The 21,004-nt window shown below is 36.6% G+C and overlaps 2 protein-coding genes and 1 long non-coding RNA gene across 8 annotated transcripts; all 3 read left to right on the top strand.

Moving 5' to 3' along the window:
- The first annotated feature begins 1,694 nt into the window (after window positions 1-1,694).
- LOC121988691 (transcription factor HBP-1b(c38)-like) lies at window positions 1,695-5,442 on the top strand. The gene is made up of 11 exons (XM_042542252.1): window positions 1,695-2,193; window positions 2,260-2,335; window positions 2,430-2,553; window positions 2,645-2,833; window positions 2,935-3,012; window positions 3,097-3,156; window positions 3,779-3,856; window positions 3,948-4,005; window positions 4,213-4,484; window positions 4,589-4,837; window positions 5,105-5,442. The coding sequence occupies exons 2-11, from the start codon at window positions 2,313-2,315 to the stop codon at window positions 5,249-5,251; spliced, it is 1,278 nt and encodes a 425-aa protein (XP_042398186.1). The 5' UTR covers window positions 1,695-2,193; window positions 2,260-2,312; the 3' UTR covers window positions 5,252-5,442.
- A 361-nt stretch (window positions 5,443-5,803) lies between these two features.
- Window positions 5,804-9,920, top strand: LOC121988693. 4 transcript variants are annotated; one of them, XR_006114077.1, is made up of 5 exons: window positions 5,804-6,097; window positions 6,207-6,412; window positions 7,760-7,835; window positions 8,472-8,770; window positions 8,888-9,920. It is a non-coding gene; the product is annotated as an uncharacterized LOC121988693 (long non-coding RNA). The 4 variants fall into 4 exon arrangements; XR_006114076.1 differs by having other exon boundaries at window positions 6,207-7,835; XR_006114075.1 differs by having other exon boundaries at window positions 7,760-8,770.
- A 182-nt stretch (window positions 9,921-10,102) lies between these two features.
- LOC121988692 (14-3-3-like protein) lies at window positions 10,103-15,826 on the top strand. Of its 3 annotated transcripts, none has more exons than XM_042542254.1 (6): window positions 10,103-10,260; window positions 11,740-12,177; window positions 12,272-12,350; window positions 13,185-13,307; window positions 14,973-15,089; window positions 15,456-15,826. In XM_042542254.1, the coding sequence occupies exons 2-6, from the start codon at window positions 11,771-11,773 to the stop codon at window positions 15,531-15,533; spliced, it is 804 nt and encodes a 267-aa protein (XP_042398188.1). In that variant the 5' UTR covers window positions 10,103-10,260; window positions 11,740-11,770; the 3' UTR covers window positions 15,534-15,826. The 3 variants fall into 3 exon arrangements, with proteins under 3 accessions (XP_042398188.1, XP_042398189.1, XP_042398190.1); XM_042542255.1 differs by lacking the exon at window positions 10,103-10,260 and adding an exon at window positions 10,287-10,596; XM_042542256.1 differs by lacking the exon at window positions 10,103-10,260 and adding an exon at window positions 10,287-10,519.
- The last annotated feature ends 5,178 nt before the right edge of the window (window positions 15,827-21,004 follow it).

The raw sequence follows: 21,004 nt of genomic DNA on the forward strand, positions 1-21,004 counted from the left end.
CCCCACGGATATGGAGGGAGGTTCATGCAGGTACACAGGCCATAGGCGCATGGCGGGGTAAACCCCAGGTCGTCAGTTCCTGAGAATCGCCCCCTGGCTATTACGCCAGAGATATCATGCGCCCACCGTCTGCGCTACGCCCTGGGGGCTGTTATAACACTCTTTAACATTTGTACTGTAGATGCTTTATTAAAGTATTATAATAATTTATTATTCATTCAAAATGATTAGTATTTTCAACTTTTTATTTGTGAAATTTAACTTTATTTAATTAAACAAAAATATGAAAATATTTTATTTTTAAAATAAATTAGGCTTGAAAGTTTAACATAAAAAGAATTTTAATATTTTAAATTTTACTAATAAATAAATGATCATTGACCCCAGATAAATAGTGTGTGATTGAAAGTTGAAGATTACTTTACATGGGTTAGTGTTTTAATCCTCTTGAATTTAAGTGGGGATGATTTTAAAGGTGAATACACATAAATTGTGCTTCGAAATTAATTGAACAGATAAAAAAAAATAGCTACCCATCGACAAATTAAGATAGACGCCCCCAATGTTGTCAAAATAGAGAGTTTAGGTAAAATTACGAGTAATCATAAAATTGACTCATAAAATCGTAAGATTTTACATCATATATTAAATTAATTTTAAAATAAACCTGATATATATTCTTTTTAATTGATCATTAAATATTTTAATCCAAATTATAACATAAATCTGCATATAGAATATTTTAATTCATATAATTATAAACTACCCATAATTTTAAACTTTTAAACAATCAAATACTTGTTATAAAACATAACATAAATATAAATTCAAGTCTAAAACTTCAGTCCAAAAATAAATAAAACACAAGATAAATAATTTATATAAATCATTTATAGACAAGTGCAAATCTAAATTGTCATATTTTTTGTTTAAAATGGTTCCCTTTTATTAACGAAACAAAATTATTAAAATTATTTAAAAAATTATGTTTTTATAAATTTAAATACAATTTTATGATTTTGATATGATTTTAATCCGATTTTACTTTTATACACAATTTTATCATGATTTCATTCGATTTTCATAAGTAAACTCATGATTTTATACAAATTTACAAGTCAACTTATCATTTTGATAACATTGGACTCACATCTATATTGAAGATTATCACCCCAATATGATACGAAAATACTGTTAAATAATTGATTTTTGAAGATCGGGCTTAGGCTCTGGTCTTTCAAGTGGTTACTATAATACAGTTTTGTAATGACTATTAAATACTAGCTAACTAATTGTTACTTGGATCCGATTAAATTAACCACGTTCATAAAATATAATACTTTTTTAAAAATTAAATAAAAAATAATTTATTTTAACACGTTAAATTATAAACGTTATAACATATTAGTGTTTGATTTTTTAAAAAAAAATACCATGAAGTGCACTTCTATGAAAAAATATATATTAAAATACAATGAAGTACGCTTTTATAAAAGAAATATTTTTTTAGGATTTTGTGTTTACCTAAACCTTAAATCCTTATACTTTTGTACTATTCTGGTAATTAAGGATGCGTTATTAGTTTTTGTTTATTTTTACAAGCCGCTGTTTGCACCGCACGATTCTTCAACTACTGCCCAGGAAAAACAATAAACCCCAAGTCATTAAAGTTATACGTACTTGCATTTGAGTTCTGACACTCCTCTACCATGCACGACACACTGACACTCACAGTCTCTCTCTCCCCCTCCTCCGGCCCTGCACCGTGGCACGCTGCGCATGACGCCAACCCTGCCCTCTCTCGGTCACCGGCGTCCCCGCGTCGCAAGGAACCTGCTACGCCCGTCGCCCAAACCCTCGCAGTCGCAGGCGACGCGCAGGTCCCGAACAGTGCACACACGCCCAAAAGGGGGCCGTACCGATACGCTGACACCTTCCCTGCTCGAAAGCGATCGCCCTGCGCACCTCCCTGCGTCCGCCATTATTGTTTCCGGACCTCCTCCTAATGATCATTACTCCTCCACGGCTCCACCTCACATTCCCATGCAGCCAAGGCAATAGAATATCAAATTTTAACTGGAAAGGGTTGACGTGATAGGAACCGGGAAAATGTTATTAAAAACTGGCAGATGGATGATGGACTGATGGACTGATTGAAAACACTAGAGCAAGTTTCAGTTCGGAGAGAGAAAGGAAAGAGCTTTTTTGATTTATTTTATTTTTTCTTTCTCTTGATTCGTTTGGTGTTTTCTTCTGCAGAGTATGCAGACCTCCTTCTCCCACTCCACTTCTCCTTCTCCTCCTCTTCTGCCATGTACTCGTCTCATCTCTACAGGTGAACAACATCATCTGTACTTGAGAATTGATTCTTTCATTTTTGTATTGCCTCTCGCTCGCAGCGTGTTTGATGTTTTGTTTCTGTGATTCAGAGGGGAGAATTCTCCGGCAGGATTCAGCATTGGAGATGCCGTGCTCACCCCCAAGAGCTCGAGCAATCTCGCGGCTGCTACATCCTCGGCGCTGCATCTCCAATTTGGGGCCTTAAGCCATGGGGTGACTTAACTAATCATTACCTCGTTTTCTCATCTCCCTGTTCCTCTTTAGCTGTCGTCGTTGCTGAGTATTTCAGACTGATATGTGACAGAGCATGGCCACTCTGGAAATGGTGGCATCGGCGGCGCCGGCGCTGGATGTTGCTGCTGCGGCTGCCGCAGCCGGTAGAATGGCATTCTCAAGAGGACAGGTTGAGAACTGGGGAGACTCCACGATGGTCGTAAGTAGCACGCGGACTGATACATCCACTGATGTCGAGATCGAGGACAGAAACAAAACGGTGAAGATTTCCTTCCAGTTACAATTTTTTTACTGCTGTAAATGTCTACAATAAATCGTTATACATGTTCACGGATTTACGGAGAGATGGTCGTAATGCAGTTAGGGAGTGGCCAACAAGGTGCAACTGCTTGTGCCGATTCTTCTGCAGTGTCAAAGGGAAAAACTGGGGAGCAAAAGGTGTTTCATACGATGAGTGGGAGGTATTTAATTCTGCGTTTTAGAATTTATTGTGACTGATGCATTTGCTTCTCTCTAATGCAGTCACTTCGTAGACTCGCTCAAAATCGCGAGGCTGCAAAAAAGAGTCGCTTAAGGAAGAAGGTTTTTTCATAAAACAACTTTGTTTTTCACCTTGAATAAGTTTGCAGTGACAAATGATGTTTGTTGTAGCTAACTCCAAAAATCTGGTAGATGTTAATTAATGCCAAGCTATTCCTGATGTAGTCTGATCTAGTGATCGAGTTTTTAGACTCCGTGGTGCTAGTGCTTACTCAGATAGAAGTTTAGAAGATTTGTCGATTGTCCTTGGAATATTTGTCGAATGAAATGAGTCAGTATTTGTTTGGCATTATCTTTCTTAAGTTTCCCTTTTCAATGACCATGCTATTGAACTGATGTAATATTCTTGTACGATTTTATTGTCTGACTAAGGAATTTTAAACTTTTCTCATAGTTTGGTGTTAATAGCAGTGAAATCATATTCTTGATAGCCATTTCCTTTCAGAAAAACATGATTCTGTTGTGCTATCAACCGATAAAGTATGACCGCTGCAAGGATGAATGGCCTTGAAATCTCCTAGAATAGATTGGGGAAGGATATTGTCCTCGAAATCATTTAGGATGACTTTTACCTATCTTTAACATTATTATTGTTGCATTTGTTTTTAGAATTCAGACATTCTTATTCACTCGTTTTATAAAGAGTGTTTCTTTTTTTCTGTAGGCATATGTTCAGCAGCTTGAAAGTAGCCGCTTAAAATTGATCCAACTTGAGCAAGTTCTTCAGCGAGCACGCCAACAAGTAAGACAAATTAATGTTCACTCGCTGCTTTTGATGAATCACTTGAACTAGTTTATGATAGATCAATAACCAGCAAGCTTCGTTTGTTCAGGGCATCTTATTAGCAAATGGATTCACAAGTGATCATAGTTATTCTATTGGAGGAAATGGTTTGTTCGCTTATTATGTTTTTTTCCCTTCTATTAGATTCCATAAATTTGGGATGTTGCGAATTCCCTTTTCGTTGTTCATTTCTTCTAATAGATATGCCCGATATTAAGATTATTCAATCTCTTCTGAAGAAATCTGTTTTTTGTTTATTGAATTATTTCGTTCAGCAATGAAATTACATAGACTATTGTTTCTTTTTATTACAGCCGCATTAGTGTTTGACATGGAGTATGCCCGGTGGCTTGAGGATCATCAAAGACAGATTAATGAGCTTAGATCAGCGCTGAACTCTCAAGCCAACAATGAAGATCTACGACTTCTTGTTGAATCTGTTATGTCTCACTATAACGAAGTATTCAGACTGAAAAGCATTGGTACAAAATCCGATGTGTTTCACATACTGTCCGGCATGTGGACGACCCCTGCAGAACGTTGTTTCATGTGGTTAGGTGGTTTCCGATCGTCCGAGCTTCTGAAGGTATTGAGCATTAACTAAACAATATATTCTCAAGTTGTGGAGTGTGATACTCCACATTTTGATTTTAGAAGTCGGTTATAATTCTTCGAACTGATAATTCGCAGATAGTGGTGACTCATCTCGAGCCATTGACAGATCAACAGCTGATGGGTATATGCAACCTTCAGCATTCGTCTCAGCAAGCAGAGGACGCCCTATCGCAGGGTATGGAAGCATTGCAACAGTCGTTAACGGAAACGCTTGCTTCTGCATCCCTCGTGCCAGCTGATGGTCCTGATAATGTCTCGAATTACATGGGCCAGATGACAATGGCAATGAGCAAATTGAGTACACTGGAGAACTTCATCCGTCAGGTATTTTATTCTCTTAATATTTGTTGGTTCATTCACTTCAAACTTTGATTGTGATAGTAAACATAATCTGGCTCGGCCAATCGGGTGTTGATCCACCCTCGAATTGATTCTTCCATTCATTGAATTGATAGGTTCAATTGCTCTGCAAACTAGCAATCAAACTTACAATGCAATCTTCCATTGTCCTTGTTGCTTCTGATCTTTCATGAATGTTAGTTGTTGCACTTGCTGAACTTTGTATCGTAACTCAGTAACTTTACCTTTCAGGCTGATCTTTTGCGGCAGCAGACTTTGCAGCAAATGCATCGAATCCTCACCGCTCCGCAGGCAGCCCGAGCGTTACTAACCATCAGCGATTACTTCTCGCGGCTTCGAGCTCTAAGCTCGTTATGGTTGGCACGCCCAAGAGATTAGCTGTGAGCTCTCTGGCCTCTGCCGCCGCGATGAATCATGAGATAGTGTGAAGAGCAAATGAACTTGAGCTCAACTAGAGTATTGCGACATTTTTAGTTAGTTTCTATTAATTTGTATATGCACCTTGTAGCTTTTCATTGTTAGCTTATTTCAATGGTTAGCAACTTGTAAGGGTTAAATCAAAAGACATTGTTTACTTTGGTTTTTTGTGTTTGATTTAGTTAAATTATGACATAAATCATATAACTTATGTTCGTATGAAACTACCTCTATATATATATATATATATATGTGTGTGTATATATATATATATATGTATTAAAGAATACAAACTATTCTAGAAAATTATGTAATATTAAAAATATAAAAATTATTTAAACTAACATTTGTTTTTAAATTTGTATATCCAGGTCAATCATTTCTGTATTTAAATTTTATATTTCAAGTAAGTTAATATTAAAAAAAACATTGATTATTTTTGAAATAGAAAGTAAGAGCTATTAATGATATTTGGATATTAATAAAAAATTTAAGACCATTTTGAAAAAGCGGTTTAGTTCAGTGATGGAGCGTAGTGTGAATTCTGGCACTGCACCACCGGAGGCCACAGCTCAAGATCGCCGATTTGCTAATCCTTCTTCATGGAATCCCCGCAGACCGTCGTCCTCGCATAGCAATTCCGCTTTCGTTCTCCGTATTGCATGACCTGCTTTTGTTTACTTCTGGCGGAATGGCCGTTTTGATCGCAGTGGATCAGGCGAGGAGGGGAAGCTTTGTATGGGGGACTGGGAAGAAAAGGACTGGGCTCATAGGATCCAGTTCCTCTCCGGTGTCAAGATAGTTCAGGTATTGTGTGATTGGGAAAGGATTCTATGCGTTCGTTTCATGCACTGAACTTGTTCGACGGAGTGCTCTTTGGACCTCATCGTCTCTGTCTATCGATTCGTTCTTTCAGGACGCAATTGGTGGTTGGCATTGCTTGGCCGTGGACAACCAGGGCCGGGCTTATGCTTGGTTCATGCGAAAAATGGAAAAGCTTTTGCGTTAGAAATTGTGTTCAGAAGCTTTAGCTAGTATAAGGCGGAGTGTTAGACCATTAACTATGATTTTCTGCTTCGAAAACTCAATCACAGTTGCTGCAATTAGCGTCTTGCCTATCAGGTTAGCTATTTTGAATTAAATCTCTTAGAGAGTAATGATCTGGATGATTACTAGTTCATAAAGCCATTGGAATAAAAGGAATTAAATCTCTTTTTCCAATTAGCTTCCTAGAACCCATTGGAATAAAAGGAAAACTTCACCATGTTCTCCATAATTTGGTAGTTCTAAAGACCTTGTTCAGGAAGGGCATCTCTTGTGCTTCAAAGTTAGCTTTATACCCTAAAAATCCAATGTATAATAGATTTTATAGCTATTATAATTTATATAGATGACTGATTTCTGGATTTCCAAATTCAAGCATGCACATAAAAATTTCTAGTGACTTGATTGATGTATTCAGCTCATCCTTTTAGTTTAATATTTCTTTAGTGAATTTGTACTTAGTCATGTCTCTGTAAAGCAATCATATCGGAGTAAGGTTGAGCCTTCAAATAATTCAAAGTTAAAAGATACTTACAGGAGGAAGTCCAAAGTTTGCATATTGAATTAATTTAGTTGGGATTAACTACACTGCTCTTATACGGCCATTGATTCTCTCTAAGTCTATATTGGTAACAACAGAACTTTAGTAGACGTATCTATGTTCTGAAGGTTGTCGACATAGTTTTCTGTTAGATGTCAGAGCCTAACACAACCCTTCACCTTTTCTTCTGGGTTTGGGATAAGCTGAATACTCCAAGCATACATATCATAAATCTGACCAGCTAATTTTAATTGTACCACCTTTTAATTTGGCCAGCTTATAATGATTGAAGCTTCTTCATCAGCACATTAACCATAACACATTTGATTAATGTCAAATCGAACCCTAGAAGATACTCAGCTCTTAAAAAAAATATAGATACAGAAAGGAACTAGCCTGCATTGGTAATGTCAAGCATAGCTCACCTTTTCCTATTGAAGAAGATGAAAAATCAGATAAAAGGAACTTACTGGAGATTGATAGACCCAAAGTAGATAAAAGTGATCAAATGGTACAAAGTGAGAGCAAGTTCTTCTCCTTGTACCTGAAATATAGCAGACCTTAGCTGCAATGATATCATATCTATGTTTATTGCATAACAGATAAAGTATGTCATATCAAATTCAACAAAGTGACATCTTACTTTGTTCTTAAATAAAAAACTGCAGACAATCAAAAGAATATCTATTTTGTCAAGTTCTGCTAAATGCTAAGTGCTGCAAATCTGATGGCAGCCTGATTTTCAAGTTCATCAACATTTGACTGTCTGGCTTGCAATTTATGGACATTTTAGTGCGCTTCTATCTTGTCGACTTTAGGCACATTTTACTCTCTAGCTTGCAGATTCCCAAGTGCCTGGCTGATTATGGTGTTGTGTTTTCCAGTTAGTTGCTTTTCTCTTTCTAGATCATCATTGCTGGTAGTGGTCGGCATTCAGCTGCACCAACAGATGATGGAGAGGTAAATAGTTATGTTTTTCATGTAGTCCAGTCATGCATGATTTTACCCAAAACAAAGTATGTTTGCATTTCCTTAATCCAATCATCCGATTTACATGGGATATTTCCTGTAGCATGATCATACCTTGAGCTCAAATTTAAAATAATTTGTTCTATACTGTAGCATTGGAGGATATTAACTTTTGTCATTCAAGTTTCTTTGTGTGGAAGTGACAACTAAACATTTGAGACTGGATATCAGTGACCAAACATTCCTCAGTCATTGAAATATTGGGGATGTTAGCTTTTTACAAATCATCCAAATTATTCAACTTTCTGAATTTAAGCAGTTTGATCAAGGATATGATCATAGGCATTTAAGATCTGATTAAATGTTTGCAAAACATTCATGGTCTATCAGCAGTATATTCCTTCAACTATTATATACCTCAGAATGTTCTTGTGTGTTACTATATTCATATACTACCGCCGGTTAATGTTTTTCTTTAGAAACTTGGGGTCATACCATTCTGTTCCAGTGATTCAGTTGTTTTCTTCCATTGAATTGTCATCAAAGAAGCACAAGAAAACTTTATTCTTCTATTTCACTAGATTTTAAATTTCGCCTTATTTGAAGCCTGTGAATCTGTTTTTCTAGGGAAGGAAGCAATTCACTTCTCTAGGAGGACTTTGTAAATGATTTAACTGTAAGAGGAATGAGTTTTCATGACAGTCATTTGCATTTGATTTGCACATTCAAGTGCACCTAGAATAAAAACAGCAATACGAGTTTGTATTCGGTCTTGCTTATGTTGACACTCAGATTAGTATCGTCGAATTGGCAAGTTGTATGAATGGCGAAGAGGAGAGCATGGAAGGCTCGGGCTTGGAGATGATAAGAGCAGCAAAATGGTTTCTCAGAAAGTCCAACTCCTGGTGGGAACAAACATTGTCCAGGTAAATTGGCTCGCCGAAAAAGAAAACAAAAATATAATCTAGTAACTTGTTCCTCTATACGTCGTCGAATCATCTGTATCAGCCTGACTTACGTGTGTTTGTTCTTGCTCATTTCAGGTATCTTGTTGAGGCACTCATTCAGTGGCATTGACTATCGATGGACGAATTTTCTCGGTACATGTAAGATTTAGAATTGTGGGGTGCATTTGGTGAACAAGGTCAATCGCCATTGTGAGAAGAGTTATGAAAACTTGTTTAGTCGCAAAATAGTTTGGAAGAGGAGAGACCATGGGGGCTTCGGTCATGGGAAGAAGGTTACAACTGGCCAAGCAACTTACCACCCCCGAAAGATCTCACCAATTCTGAGGGCAGACGGAGTGCTAAGCTTGTTGCTTGTGAGGGACGACTCGCTTTTGCAATTACAACATGTAACGATAACTCGAAGAGTCCCGTACAAGTTTTTTTTTTAAAAAACATAGAGCTGTCACTTCAATGGTCCCTAGAATCGGTCCCATGAATATAGAAGGAGATAAATACAGATATATAATTCAAAATACATGATCGAAATGCTAACTCTAAATAATGACACTCATCGAACTCTGGACCTATCGATTATGAAATCATGCATCCTCAGTTATGGAGTCCCGTACAAGCTCAAGAACATAGTAAAATAAGACTTGGTAGCACAAAATGTAGTGCATGATCTATGATTAGAGGTTGGTTGCCAAAATTTTTAGAAATTTTGAGTTGATGAACAGATAATCGAATTGGATGATTAAATACATCATTGTAAGTAGAGTTTAGGGGGAAAATTTATATAGTCAATTTATGACAAATTTTATTAGATAATGATGAAACACGTCAATCTAAAATTCTAAATAGGAAAAAATAAATAAATAGGAAAAAATAAATTTGTTTTGGCCAGAGATTATTGATTTATGCTATTGAATTAAGCCATCATTTTCTTCCATTAATTGTCTAGACAAATTTATTAAACATCAAATTTTGCATAGAATTTGATCTGGTTCCACCCTCTGCCAGCCCAATGTTGAAGCATTGGGGCCGACAACCAAAATCCACCACTTAAAGGGTAAACAAATGGGTAAGAGTTATAAGTACTATACAGTGTTAGCTGCCACGTGGCCCACCATCGTCGTTATTAATGTCCAGGTGTCAACACTTAGATGGACTGTTGACCGATTAAAAGGACCGCACTACACGGACTTGCCTTTCCTATCCATTCAATTGTTAGTTACGCGATGACTGTACACTTAGTTGCACCTTATGTGTAATTGTTTTATATTTGGGCCCTGACTTGACTAATCGATATCCATTCACATGTAAATATGCCGGGTATCGTAATCGAGTATTATTTGTTCTGTTCCTCAAATCGTTCGTACAAATTTAAACCGACCAAATTGGAGGGCAACGAAGACTCAAAGAGAGGCCTCGCGTTTGTCTTCCTTTCTTCGATCGCTTCGATTTCCAAGGTAAAGTGGATATTGGCGATTACTCCCCTTTCGGTTCCTTCTGCTCCTGATCTTTGTGTTTGTTGAGCATTGTTGTTGATTAGCTTCGCTATTTCTTCTCCAAATTGAGAGCGATGAGCACGATGTTGCCATTTTCGTCGCATTGATTTGGTTACGGCTGTTTTAATCCCCCAAAATGGATTTTTTCCGTTGTGCTTTCTTGAAAAAGTTGGGAGATTGATTCTATTCAGTTGTTCTCCTACCTATGAAGCTTTTACTGGTAACTTCGTTGTTTCCTCATCTGCATCTGTCTACTTTGTGATCGGCTTCCTTTCTTCGATCCCTTGGATTTATGAGGTAATACGGACACTGGCGATTACTACGCTTTCCAATTCCATGTCTTCTTCTCTTAGTGAACTCTGTTTTTTTTAAAGGATTGTTATTGATTAACTTCGCTATTTCTTCTTCAAATTGAGAGCGATGAACACGATATTACCATTTTTGTCGGATTTACTTGGCTATGGCTGTATTATCTGAAAATTTTGGATTTTATGTTATCTTTTCTGGAAATAGTTGGCTGTCTTAAATCTATTCTTTCATTTCCCTATGCTATGTATGAAGCTTTAATCAGTAATGATCTTCGTTTTTTCTTCTCTTGACATGTCTACTTTGCGCTCGTCCGCTTTATAGGATCGCCTTTATTTCTTAGGTAATTTGTACGGTGGCTTAATTCCCCTTTCCGTTCCTGTTGCTCTTGATCTTTGTGTTTGCTTTGAACATTGTGGGTTAATTAACTTCTTTATTGCTTCTCCAAATTGAGAGCGATAAGGACGATCTTGAAATTTTTGTCCCGTTTATTTGGTTATATCCGTTAATTTTGGTTTTTGGTTGCTTTCTCGGAGAAATTTGGATTTTCTATAATGTGTTTTGGAAAACGTTGGTAGTTTTAGTAGTATTTTTACCTTCCCTCCTATGAACCTTGTATTGACAATGAGGATCTTTTCCCCCTTTTGGTTTATCGATCTGTCTACTTCGGGATCACCTTCCTTTTTCGATCCCTCTATTTCTGAGAAAATATACATTGGCAACTACCTCCCTTTTCTTTCCTTCTGCACCTGATATTTGTGTTTGTTCTAAACCACGTTGCGACCAACTTCTATAATTGTTCTCCAATTGATAGTGATGAGGATGATCTTCCAATTTTTGTCCCATTTATTTGGTTATGCTCTTTGATTTTACTTTTTAGGCTGTCTGTCTGAGAAATTTGGATTTTCTATTATGCTTCATTGAAAAAGTTGGTAGTTTTGACTCAGTTCTTTAATTCCCCAACCTATGAATCTTGTATTGATAATGTCCTCCATTTTTTCGCTTCTTGATCTGTGGATAACATGGATGGAGAAACAAGGAAAATATGGCTCTTACCATATATGCATTATTTTATCACATTATAGTGGAGAAGAATCAAAGATTATATTTTTATTTAGTCCTTTTTTGTTGCAGATTAACAAGTAACTAGGAAGGCAAAGTGAAAATGTCCTCTGCAGAATCATCCAGGGAGGATAATGTATACTTGGCTAAATTGGCCGAACAAGCTGAGCGATATGAAGAAATGGTGGAATTCATGGAGAAGGTAGTGAAGAATCTAGGATCTGAGGAATTGACAGTCGAAGAGCGCAACCTCCTATCTGTAGCTTACAAGAATGTCATCGGCGCTCGTAGGGCTTCGTGGCGTATCACCTCGTCAATCGAACAGAAGGAGGAGAGCCGTGGTAATGAGAACCATGTCAAGGTGATCAAGGAATACCGAAGCAAGGTTGAGGTTGAGCTCACCAAGATCTGCGACGGAATTCTGAAGTTGCTTGATTCTCACCTCGTCCCATCTGCCACATCTGCTGATTCGAAGGTGTTTTATCTGAAGATGAGGGGTGACTACCACAGGTGAATATTTGATGGCAAACCATCAAGCTATGTGCACTTTGTGCAAAGAAGATTTTGATGTGAAATTAGTTGTTGAATGATGTATTTGATCCAGGTATCTTGCTGAATTCAAGACTGGAGACGAGAGGAAGGAGGCTGCTGAAAGTACACTAGCAGCCTATAAATCTGCACAGGTTTATTTTATTATTTGAGGACCTACTTGTAGTGTCATTATCACTGATTTCATTTTTAGATTTTAACAAAGCTTCTTATAATTATATTGTGTGTTCTGAGAACCGTTTTACTTGGCATATTATTCTTAATGCACAAAAACTAGTGCCTAGTGCCTTTGCCTTTGTTTTTTCTTTGCTTATCTTTCTTTAATTTCCTGTTATCTAGTTTCATCAACCTTGTGTATAATCTCTAGGAAATGTCCGTGGCTTAAGTTGTTTCTTGTTTGGGATCCTATATCTAAGTGTTATTACTCGTTTCAATTATAGCTTTATAAAAAAATTTGTATGCTTATATTGCTTGTTTTGAAAAACTTATCGTGCTTGGTTATTGTTGTTGTTTCCTTGTTTGGGCTTATATTGCCTGTTGCATGTATTCAACAACTTTGTGAACAATATGTAGGATATTCCCGGTGTAAATTTGGTTTTTTCGTTCGATTGTAGCATAAGGTTATTACGCTCACCTCAGACGCTCCTCACAATCCGTCACAGGTTATGTGAAGGGAGGTAAATCACAGGGTGCTATAGCCGACCCTTAAGTGGTTAGGGGTATGTGGGAATCGATTCCTGGCCATTGTAGCAAATTTGTGACCTTCTAACCAACTGGGCACCCCATGGTTTTTGTGTTCGAGCACCTACATGTGTCATTACTGGTTTCATTTATAACTTTCTAGAAAACTTCATATGCTTATATTGCTTGTTTTAACAAATTTCTTTTGCTTGGCAACTTTTTTTATGATCGCTCTTGTTTTTATTTTTTGTGTTATCTAGTCCAACAACTTTATGGAATATCTGTAGGATATTGCCCTTGCTGAACTGGCCCCAACCCATCCAATTAGGCTGGGACTGGCACTTAATTTCTCTGTGTTCTACTATGAAATTCTCAATTCTTCGGATCGTGCTTGTAGTCTTGCTAAACAGGTTCGATACTTCTCTCTCCTTTTGTTTTAAGTATATTTGTTAAACATATTTCTCGATAACTTTAACCTGTCATGAGCCAATTCATTTATTTATGATTATTATTTCTTCTGTTCAGTCCTCAAGCGTATAAGGACTACAACATAATTTTAATTCTCTATATCAGATTACCTCACGTATGTTCTGATTGCACGGCTGGATATTCTGAATTCAAAATAGTAGTTCCAATACAAATTTCCAGGACCCTGTCAGAAACTTTGCCTTACATTAGAATATGTAAACCACGAGCTTACTATGGTAGAAACGTGTGTTGTTGGTCTCTCAACTAATTGACTTTTTGCTTGTTCATGTATCATTTTAGCGTGTCTGAAACCGATGCAAAAGCATATATGGTCTTATCAATGTCAAATGTTTTAGAACCTACTCACGAGTCAAACCAAGTTCTTATCATCTCCTCTGATACCTTCACTCCATCTGTGTTAATCGGAGTTTCTATTGCTCTTCTTAAATCTTTCTAGAAGTTTCTTTATAAAGGCAACCCCTCTAATTTTTCTGTTTAATACATGTAAAATTTCATCTTCAGATCAAGGTTATTTTAGTTGGAATAGCTCATAGTCTTGGAGTAGAAGAATGATGTGTTAGGATTGTGATACATTAATAATGAACTAAAGGATGCATCTACAACAGGATCTAGCTTTCATCAATTTCTAAAATAATATTAAAACCGAAACAATAGCTAGCGAAGTGCTCATCTGAATCCATCGCTATTGCTTCTTACTTATCTCCGGAGATCCTACAACCACAGCAGAAATCTTCCACAGGACCTTCTCAATGGGGGAGAAGAATCGAGAGGAAGAGAGCACAATTCAGCATGTCCTAAATGACCATATATTTTCCTTTATATACCAGACCCAACCTATTGGGACTATCCACTGTAAAGTTCATCCCTCATTAACTACCCATCCATGATAATGAACCGGGTTATTGGATCTACACATTTAATCCATATTCATTTAATCCAAACCTCCTTTATATGCAATCAAGCGTTAGATCACTTAATTGGGGTTTAATTTTCTTAATGACAGTTAGTTGTGTGTGTGTTAATAGTGTAAGCCCGCCTTATGGAGATTAAGTCCACCCATGTGGACTTAATTGGATTTAATCCACCCATGTGAACTTAATCCTACATGATGTACCAAGTTTATTCTTATGTATTCACTTGTTACTTCTTAGTTCATTTTTTTCACTCTTCTTTATCATTGATCGCATCTTTTAGTGTATCACTCTTCATTTGCATCATCCTTGGCCACAATATTATCAAGCCATGCTAGCGCAACTTTGAAGAATCTGGGAAAAATTTTCTTATTATAATCAATACCCATTCGGTAGTTTAAAAGATTTATGATCATAACATTTAATATTTGTGCCTAAGATTGTTCTTAAACAGACTATTGCTGGCCAAACCAAGCAAATGAGTGTTCTTTCTTTTGCAACCTGGAAGAACGCATTAAAATTTCATTGTTGAAGACAAATGAATTGCTATAGCTGTAACTTGTAATCCTATGAGAAAGTGTCCTTAAAAGATGCCGATTGGTTGCTTTGCATCATCCAACTGCAAATCTGATGAGTCATTAGATGACAATTGTTTTGTTTTTGTTTTACTGGCAGGCTTTCGATGAAGCCATCTCGGAGTTGGACAGTTTGGGTGAGGAATCTTACAAGGATAGCACATTGATCATGCAGCTCCTCCGTGACAACTTGACCCTTTGGACTTCTGATATCATGGTCTGTTATTATTTGTTTTTGACTTTTGTACCTTGTGCTACTAATAACAAACCTTTGCATAGAATTCTACAGGGCACCTGATTCCAAATAATCTGCCATAACCCACTTAAATGGTAGCTGACTCATTAACTTGTGAGACCCACCTGTAAAGCTTAAGCCCGAGTAGTTAGTAGTTGAGTTTATTAAACTAGTAATTCACTTCTGAGATGATAGTAATTCACTCATCTCAGCTTATTAAACTTCGTTATTATTCCATAATTCACCATATAGTAAACTAGGTGTAAGAATGATGGTGAATTTTCGTATTCTTGTGCAATTTTTCTATGATCTAAAACATAATCTATGTGATTGTGTTTTGTTTTCTAGGAGGATGGTGGAGATGAGATCAAAGAAAAGGAAGCCCCAAAAGCAGCTCAGAAGCAAGAATCAGAAGAGGGTAAGTGATGAGCACGGCTTTTCTTCAGCAAAACAAAGGCAGAAGTTTGGGAACCATCCATTGATTTTGGCGGTGGTGGTATTGAAGAACTGCTAGCTATTTATGAATCATTAATTTGTGCTCCAATTTTTCAAGGTGCTAATTAAACACAGATCAAGCTGTTAAACTATCAACAGTTTTTATGTTCCATCATCTTTTCTACAGTTATTTCGTACTCTCAACGATAGAGAGCCCAAAAAAAATGATTGCAGTTTCTATTAAGAAGATAATGATTAATGACTATGATTGTTTGTTTCTTAAAGTGCTTTCTTCATATTTTGGAATGATTTAATTTATTCCAAGTTTTCATTTTAAATATATTTTTCATTTTCTTCCTATAGATTAAGCAATCATTATGCTGTATTTTTTTTTGCTTGTAAGCATTTTGCATGTTGATGGCTAGTTCATTGGAAGCTTTCACCAGTGTTTCTTATGGAAGGCTCTTTTAAAGCCAATGAATTCGAGCAGAAGGAAGAGGAACTAATCTTGATTGTTGATCAATCATAACTCTAAACTACTAGACTGAATAGCTGTGAAAAGAGTTTTCACAGAAAACACTGAACTGTATAAAAGCTCATTTGGTAGTAGTTTTTTTTAGTTCGTTGGGCATCACTCAAGTCATCAAAACATTCCTTCTTAGAACATAGTCGACCCATTGAAAAATGAACAAGGAGTAATGTACTTTGTATTTGTTTTTAGTAGTTAGACGGTCCTTTCCTGTTCCTCCATCTGACAAATTTAGAACACAATTTATACTTCAGAATATCTATTCCTGAAAGAATTTGAATTCTAGTCTTTTTAATTGATTCTCTTCTAAGTAGTTTACTATTATTAGTGAGTAAAATCTTAATTAAATTGAAAAAATTGACTAAATGACTTAGTAAGTCGAGTTCGGTTAATTCGTTAAATTCATTTATTTTTTATTTTTTTATTATTTCAATTTATTACGTTCTGTCTTAATTTTAAAATTTTGAATTCGGTTAAACTATTAAATTGAATCGGTGTTAACCGACAGTTATGTTATCATTAGGTGATTGTTATACTTGAATCGGATGACTATTTTGTTCACTTGGCTATCAGGGTTGACTATCAGAATTTATAAATTCTAGTACTTAGCCTCGAGGTCTAGAGTTCGAATCCTGGGGAAGGTAAAAATTCATTGGTCAGGGGTGGAAAGGCCTAGTGAGTAACGACACGACCAAGATCGTCGGTCGGAGGCAAGAGTAATGTAATTTGTAGCTTGATTCCAAATATGCATAAGAGGTGGGATTTTTTTTTAGTGTTTGCAAGTTGTACCCTTAATATTCATTGGTCAGGGGTTGACTATCAGAATTTTTTTAGTGTTTGCAAGTTGTCTACAAATTAATAAAGCAAAATTTAGACATTAGATTATCCAAAAAAAAAAAAAAAATCCCCCCCCCCCCCAAAATCAACATCTCATTTAAAGTGAACGGTCCAAAATACCCTTAATATATTAAAAATTTCAATCCAAAATGCCCTTAATATATTAAAAATTTTATATTTTTGAATTGGATTTAGTGGTTAGGATTTGAATCACAATTTGTAGAAGTTAGCAATTAGTTATTATACATTGTAGCAAATATTTACTATGATCGATCATGATCAAATAATATTCATTTGAAATATAGTGGATGTCATGAAGTTTCATTCATTTGTTTTGCTCATTGAAATATTATTTTAACCATGTTATCACTCTCTAATAATGACACACTGATGTAGAAGCTAGCAATTAGCTACTATACGTTATAATTGGTAGTACACCAAGATAGTTTTGGTGTGATCAACCAAGTCAGGTTAGGTCCTGTTAGTATTTAACTTATGTATCTAAGTGTGCAGGAACTTAGGAGCACAAGAAGTCGAGCGAAAGACATAGTTAATGAAAAGGACAGCACGGGAGAGAGCCGACAGGCTTGGTGCGTCTGAGATACAAGGTGCTGTGGAAGAGTACACGAGCGGACGAGAAGGAGGCGCGAGTGTTTCCGAGGGGCGAGAAGCCGAAGCGGAAGTTTGCTCGAGAATGCCGGAAGTTGGATTTGGGTGAGCCCTATTCCGAATGACCGAGATTACACAAGCGAGCGAAGTCGGAGCGGAAGATCCAGACCAATACAAGCAGAACCAAAACAGAAGACTGGGACCAAAAGTCAACAAAATGTTAACTTTTTGGTCCGAGGCACTCCGAGACCTAGTCTGAGGCACTCGGACATGGTCTAGGCACCCGGCCTCCAGGCGCCCGGAACCCCTCTTGGCGCTCGGACCCAAAAAATTAGCCAAACTCGATGTGGCGTGTTGCATTACAACAGGGATAAAGTTTTATCCCTCTAGAGGCGCATGGAACTGTTCCAGGCGTCTTGACTAGGGCTATAAATACAACCATGGTCTCAATGGTTTAGGACAATACTTGTAATTGATTTCATTTTAGTTTAGCTTTGCATTTTGAGTGCTTTACCTACTGTAAGAGGCTTCTCCGCCTAAAGGAGACATTAGTGAGCTTTTCATCTTCCTTGGATTAACAACCTCGCCGGTTGTAACCAAGTAAACCTTTTGTGCCTCTTCCTTTCTTTATTTAGTCTCTTATTTCTTTTATGCAAGTGTTGATTCTTATAAAGCTATAAAGTTCGAGGATGATTCATTTTCCTTTGCAGAACTATTCACCTCTCTTCCAGTCGGCCGCCAAGGGTCCTACAATTGGTATCAGAGCGGGTTCGCTTCAGGAGGACTAACCGTTGAATGAAGCACATGAAATAGCCAAACCGAGCATCTATCCACCAAAGTTCGAGGGAGAATTTGCGAGCTGGAAGAAAAAGATGAAGTATTCTTTAAGATAGATTTCGATTTACTTTTAATAATGAAATTCGATTTTGTAGCACATGAAAGTAAAGAAGAATATCAATGGATAAAAAATGAGCAAGCCAACTTCGTGGCAAACGACAAAGCAGAGTTTCACCTGCTTAGCATTTTACCACCTCAAGAAGTCAACCGGATCGGAGCCTACAAGTCAGCCAAGGAGCTTTGGGAGAAATTACTGGAACTACACGAAGGAACTTCGGAGGCAAAACTCACGAGACGGGATCTACATAGGAACCAGATCAACAACATCAAGTTAGAAGAAGGCAAAACCATTGCATACCTATACTCAAGAATAAAAAAACTCCTCACCGGACTTATGAATCTCAGAGAAAAGATAAACAACCGAAATTCGCTAAGTTACGCACTTAACGCATTTCCTAAGACTACTAAATGAGTATTATTAGTAGATGCTTATTATATATCTAAGGATCTAGAATTAAATACATTAAAAGAATTATTTTCAACATTTGAAGTCCATGAAACAAGATGTACAGATCAAAAGAAGGAGCCAAGGCACAACGTTGCCTTAACGACAAATACGGACGAACGAGATTCTGAATCTTCTCTTGACGATGACGAAATGACACTCATGGTAAGAAAATTTTAAAAATTATTTAAAACTAATAAATTTAATCAAGTGCAGGATAATAGAAGGAAAAAGGAAAGATAAGATACTACCACTGCAATGAAGAAGGACACGTGAAAGATAACTACTCTAAATTGAAGAGCAGGGACAAGAACAAGGACAAGGAAACGAATAAGAAGGCAGCCCAGACCAAGTATGATTTAAAAGCGACGTGGGACAAAACGTCATCTGAATCGGAGATAAAAGCCCTTACCAGACTTGCGTTAGTAGCAAGTCACCAAGAAGACGAAGACGAAGCAAACTCGTTTGAAATGAGCATCGAGAGCATCGATGAAGGGGGAGCGACATTGGAAGAAAGTAGCACTTCAGAGGGAGCTTCGATTACGGGATCGATAAGGTAAATCATATACAGTCTCTTCCTCCTGGCAAGTTATTTCAATTCGTAAAAATGTTATCGAAAAATTACTATAAGTTAGAAAAAGAAAATAAAGAGTTAAAATCAACATTAACTATATCTTGTCGATTAGACAATCTCGACAAAATAAAAATGGAAAATAAAAAATTGAAAATAGAAATAAAATATATGAAGGAATGTGCATGCTCACATGTTCAAAATATTTGAAGATATAATGGTTTAAATTGACATTTTAAATACCATAAGGGTCAAATTAGGAAAATATCACAAAAATATATTCCCAAAAAAATTTTGATTAATCCTGTATGAAGGAATCTATTTTGGATTCCAAAATCATATTTAGATTAATTATTTTTTAGGGGCTTTCAGAGAGAAAATTAAATATTTACTTTTATTAAAAAAAAATGTAGATCCGCTATATTAACGACCCCCTAGTGCCGGCATCACGGATATGGAGGAAGGTACACAGACGTCAGACGCATGGTGGGGTAAACCCCAAGTCGTCAGTTCCTGAGAATCGACCCCTGACTATTACGCTAGAGATGTCATGCGCCCACCGTCTGTGCTAAAAAAGTTTGTCTAGAAGTGATTGTTGTTTCAATATCCAAGAAGACCTAGTATCTCGCTACAACCCGAAAGTCAATTATTGAAATGAGTATTTAGTTGAATAACTATTAATCATTTAGTTGTTATAAAAATACTTTCAATTGTTTGTTAAAATTTTTGTTAGAAATTGATTAGAACTTAATTTTTCCGAGAAAGATAACTTTATCACTTATCTATAAGAAAAAAGTTAAAATTTTCTACATGTTAAATTTTTTAATTATTAACCCTTCTTTTAATGTGCAAAAGACTTTATTTATGCTTTAAAATAATTTTAACCTGATATGATTTTTTTTTTTTGCCTTATATATGTTAATTTTGCTAAAATCTAGATTTTTCGAAACTTAAACTTTAATATTTTCTAAAAATTTTCCTTAGACTTTTATTTTTTCAAATAACATTTTTAAAGTACCTCATTTTTAATATAATTAAAAGAGGGAGGGTAGTACAATTTAATTTTTGTATTTGCTGATTTACTTGTAAATTTTATAACTATTATTTTTATAACTATTATTTTTGAGGTTTATCCTAACTTAATTTGAGTTTACTCACATAAAAAGAGAGAGATTGTTAATATCCAAAGGTAGTTTTGATGTAATCAACCAAGACAAGTTAGATCCTGTTGGTATTTAACCCCTGTGTCTAAGTGTGCAGAAACTTAGGAGCACAGGAAGTCGAGTGAAAGACGCAGCTAGCGAGAAAGACAGCACGGGAGAGAGTCGATGGGCTCGGTGCGTCCGAGGTATGAGGTACTGCGGAAGAGTACGCGGGCAGACGAGAAGGAGGCGCACAACGTTTCTAAGGGATGAGAAGCCAGAACAGAAGTTTGCTCAAGAAGACCGGAAGTTGGGTTCGGGTGAGCCCTTTTCCGAATGGTCGAGATCACCCAAACGAGCGGAACCAAAGTGAAAGACCTGGACCAATGCAAGCGGAACTGGAGTGGAAGACCGGGACCAAAAGTCAACAAA

Source organism: Zingiber officinale, chromosome 6B, assembly GCF_018446385.1.
Source record: "Zingiber officinale cultivar Zhangliang chromosome 6B, Zo_v1.1, whole genome shotgun sequence".
Lineage (NCBI taxonomy): Eukaryota > Viridiplantae > Streptophyta > Magnoliopsida > Zingiberales > Zingiberaceae > Zingiber > Zingiber officinale.

Excerpts from the sequence above, each read along its gene's own strand:
- LOC121988692 (XM_042542254.1), top strand. The coding sequence starts at position 11,771 with ATGTCCTCTGCAGAATCATCCAGGGAGGATAATGTATACTTGGCTAAA. Across the intron at positions 12,178-12,271 it reads ATGAGGGGTGACTACCACAG|GTATCTTGCTGAATTCAAGA; the intron begins GTGAATATTTGA and ends TATTTGATCCAG. Across the intron at positions 13,308-14,972 it reads CTTGTAGTCTTGCTAAACAG|GCTTTCGATGAAGCCATCTC; the intron begins GTTCGATACTTC and ends TTTTACTGGCAG.
- LOC121988691 (XM_042542252.1), top strand. The coding sequence starts at position 2,313 with ATGTACTCGTCTCATCTCTACAG. Across the intron at positions 2,336-2,429 it reads TACTCGTCTCATCTCTACAG|AGGGGAGAATTCTCCGGCAG; the intron begins GTGAACAACATC and ends TCTGTGATTCAG. Across the intron at positions 4,006-4,212 it reads TTATTCTATTGGAGGAAATG|CCGCATTAGTGTTTGACATG; the intron begins GTTTGTTCGCTT and ends TTTTTATTACAG.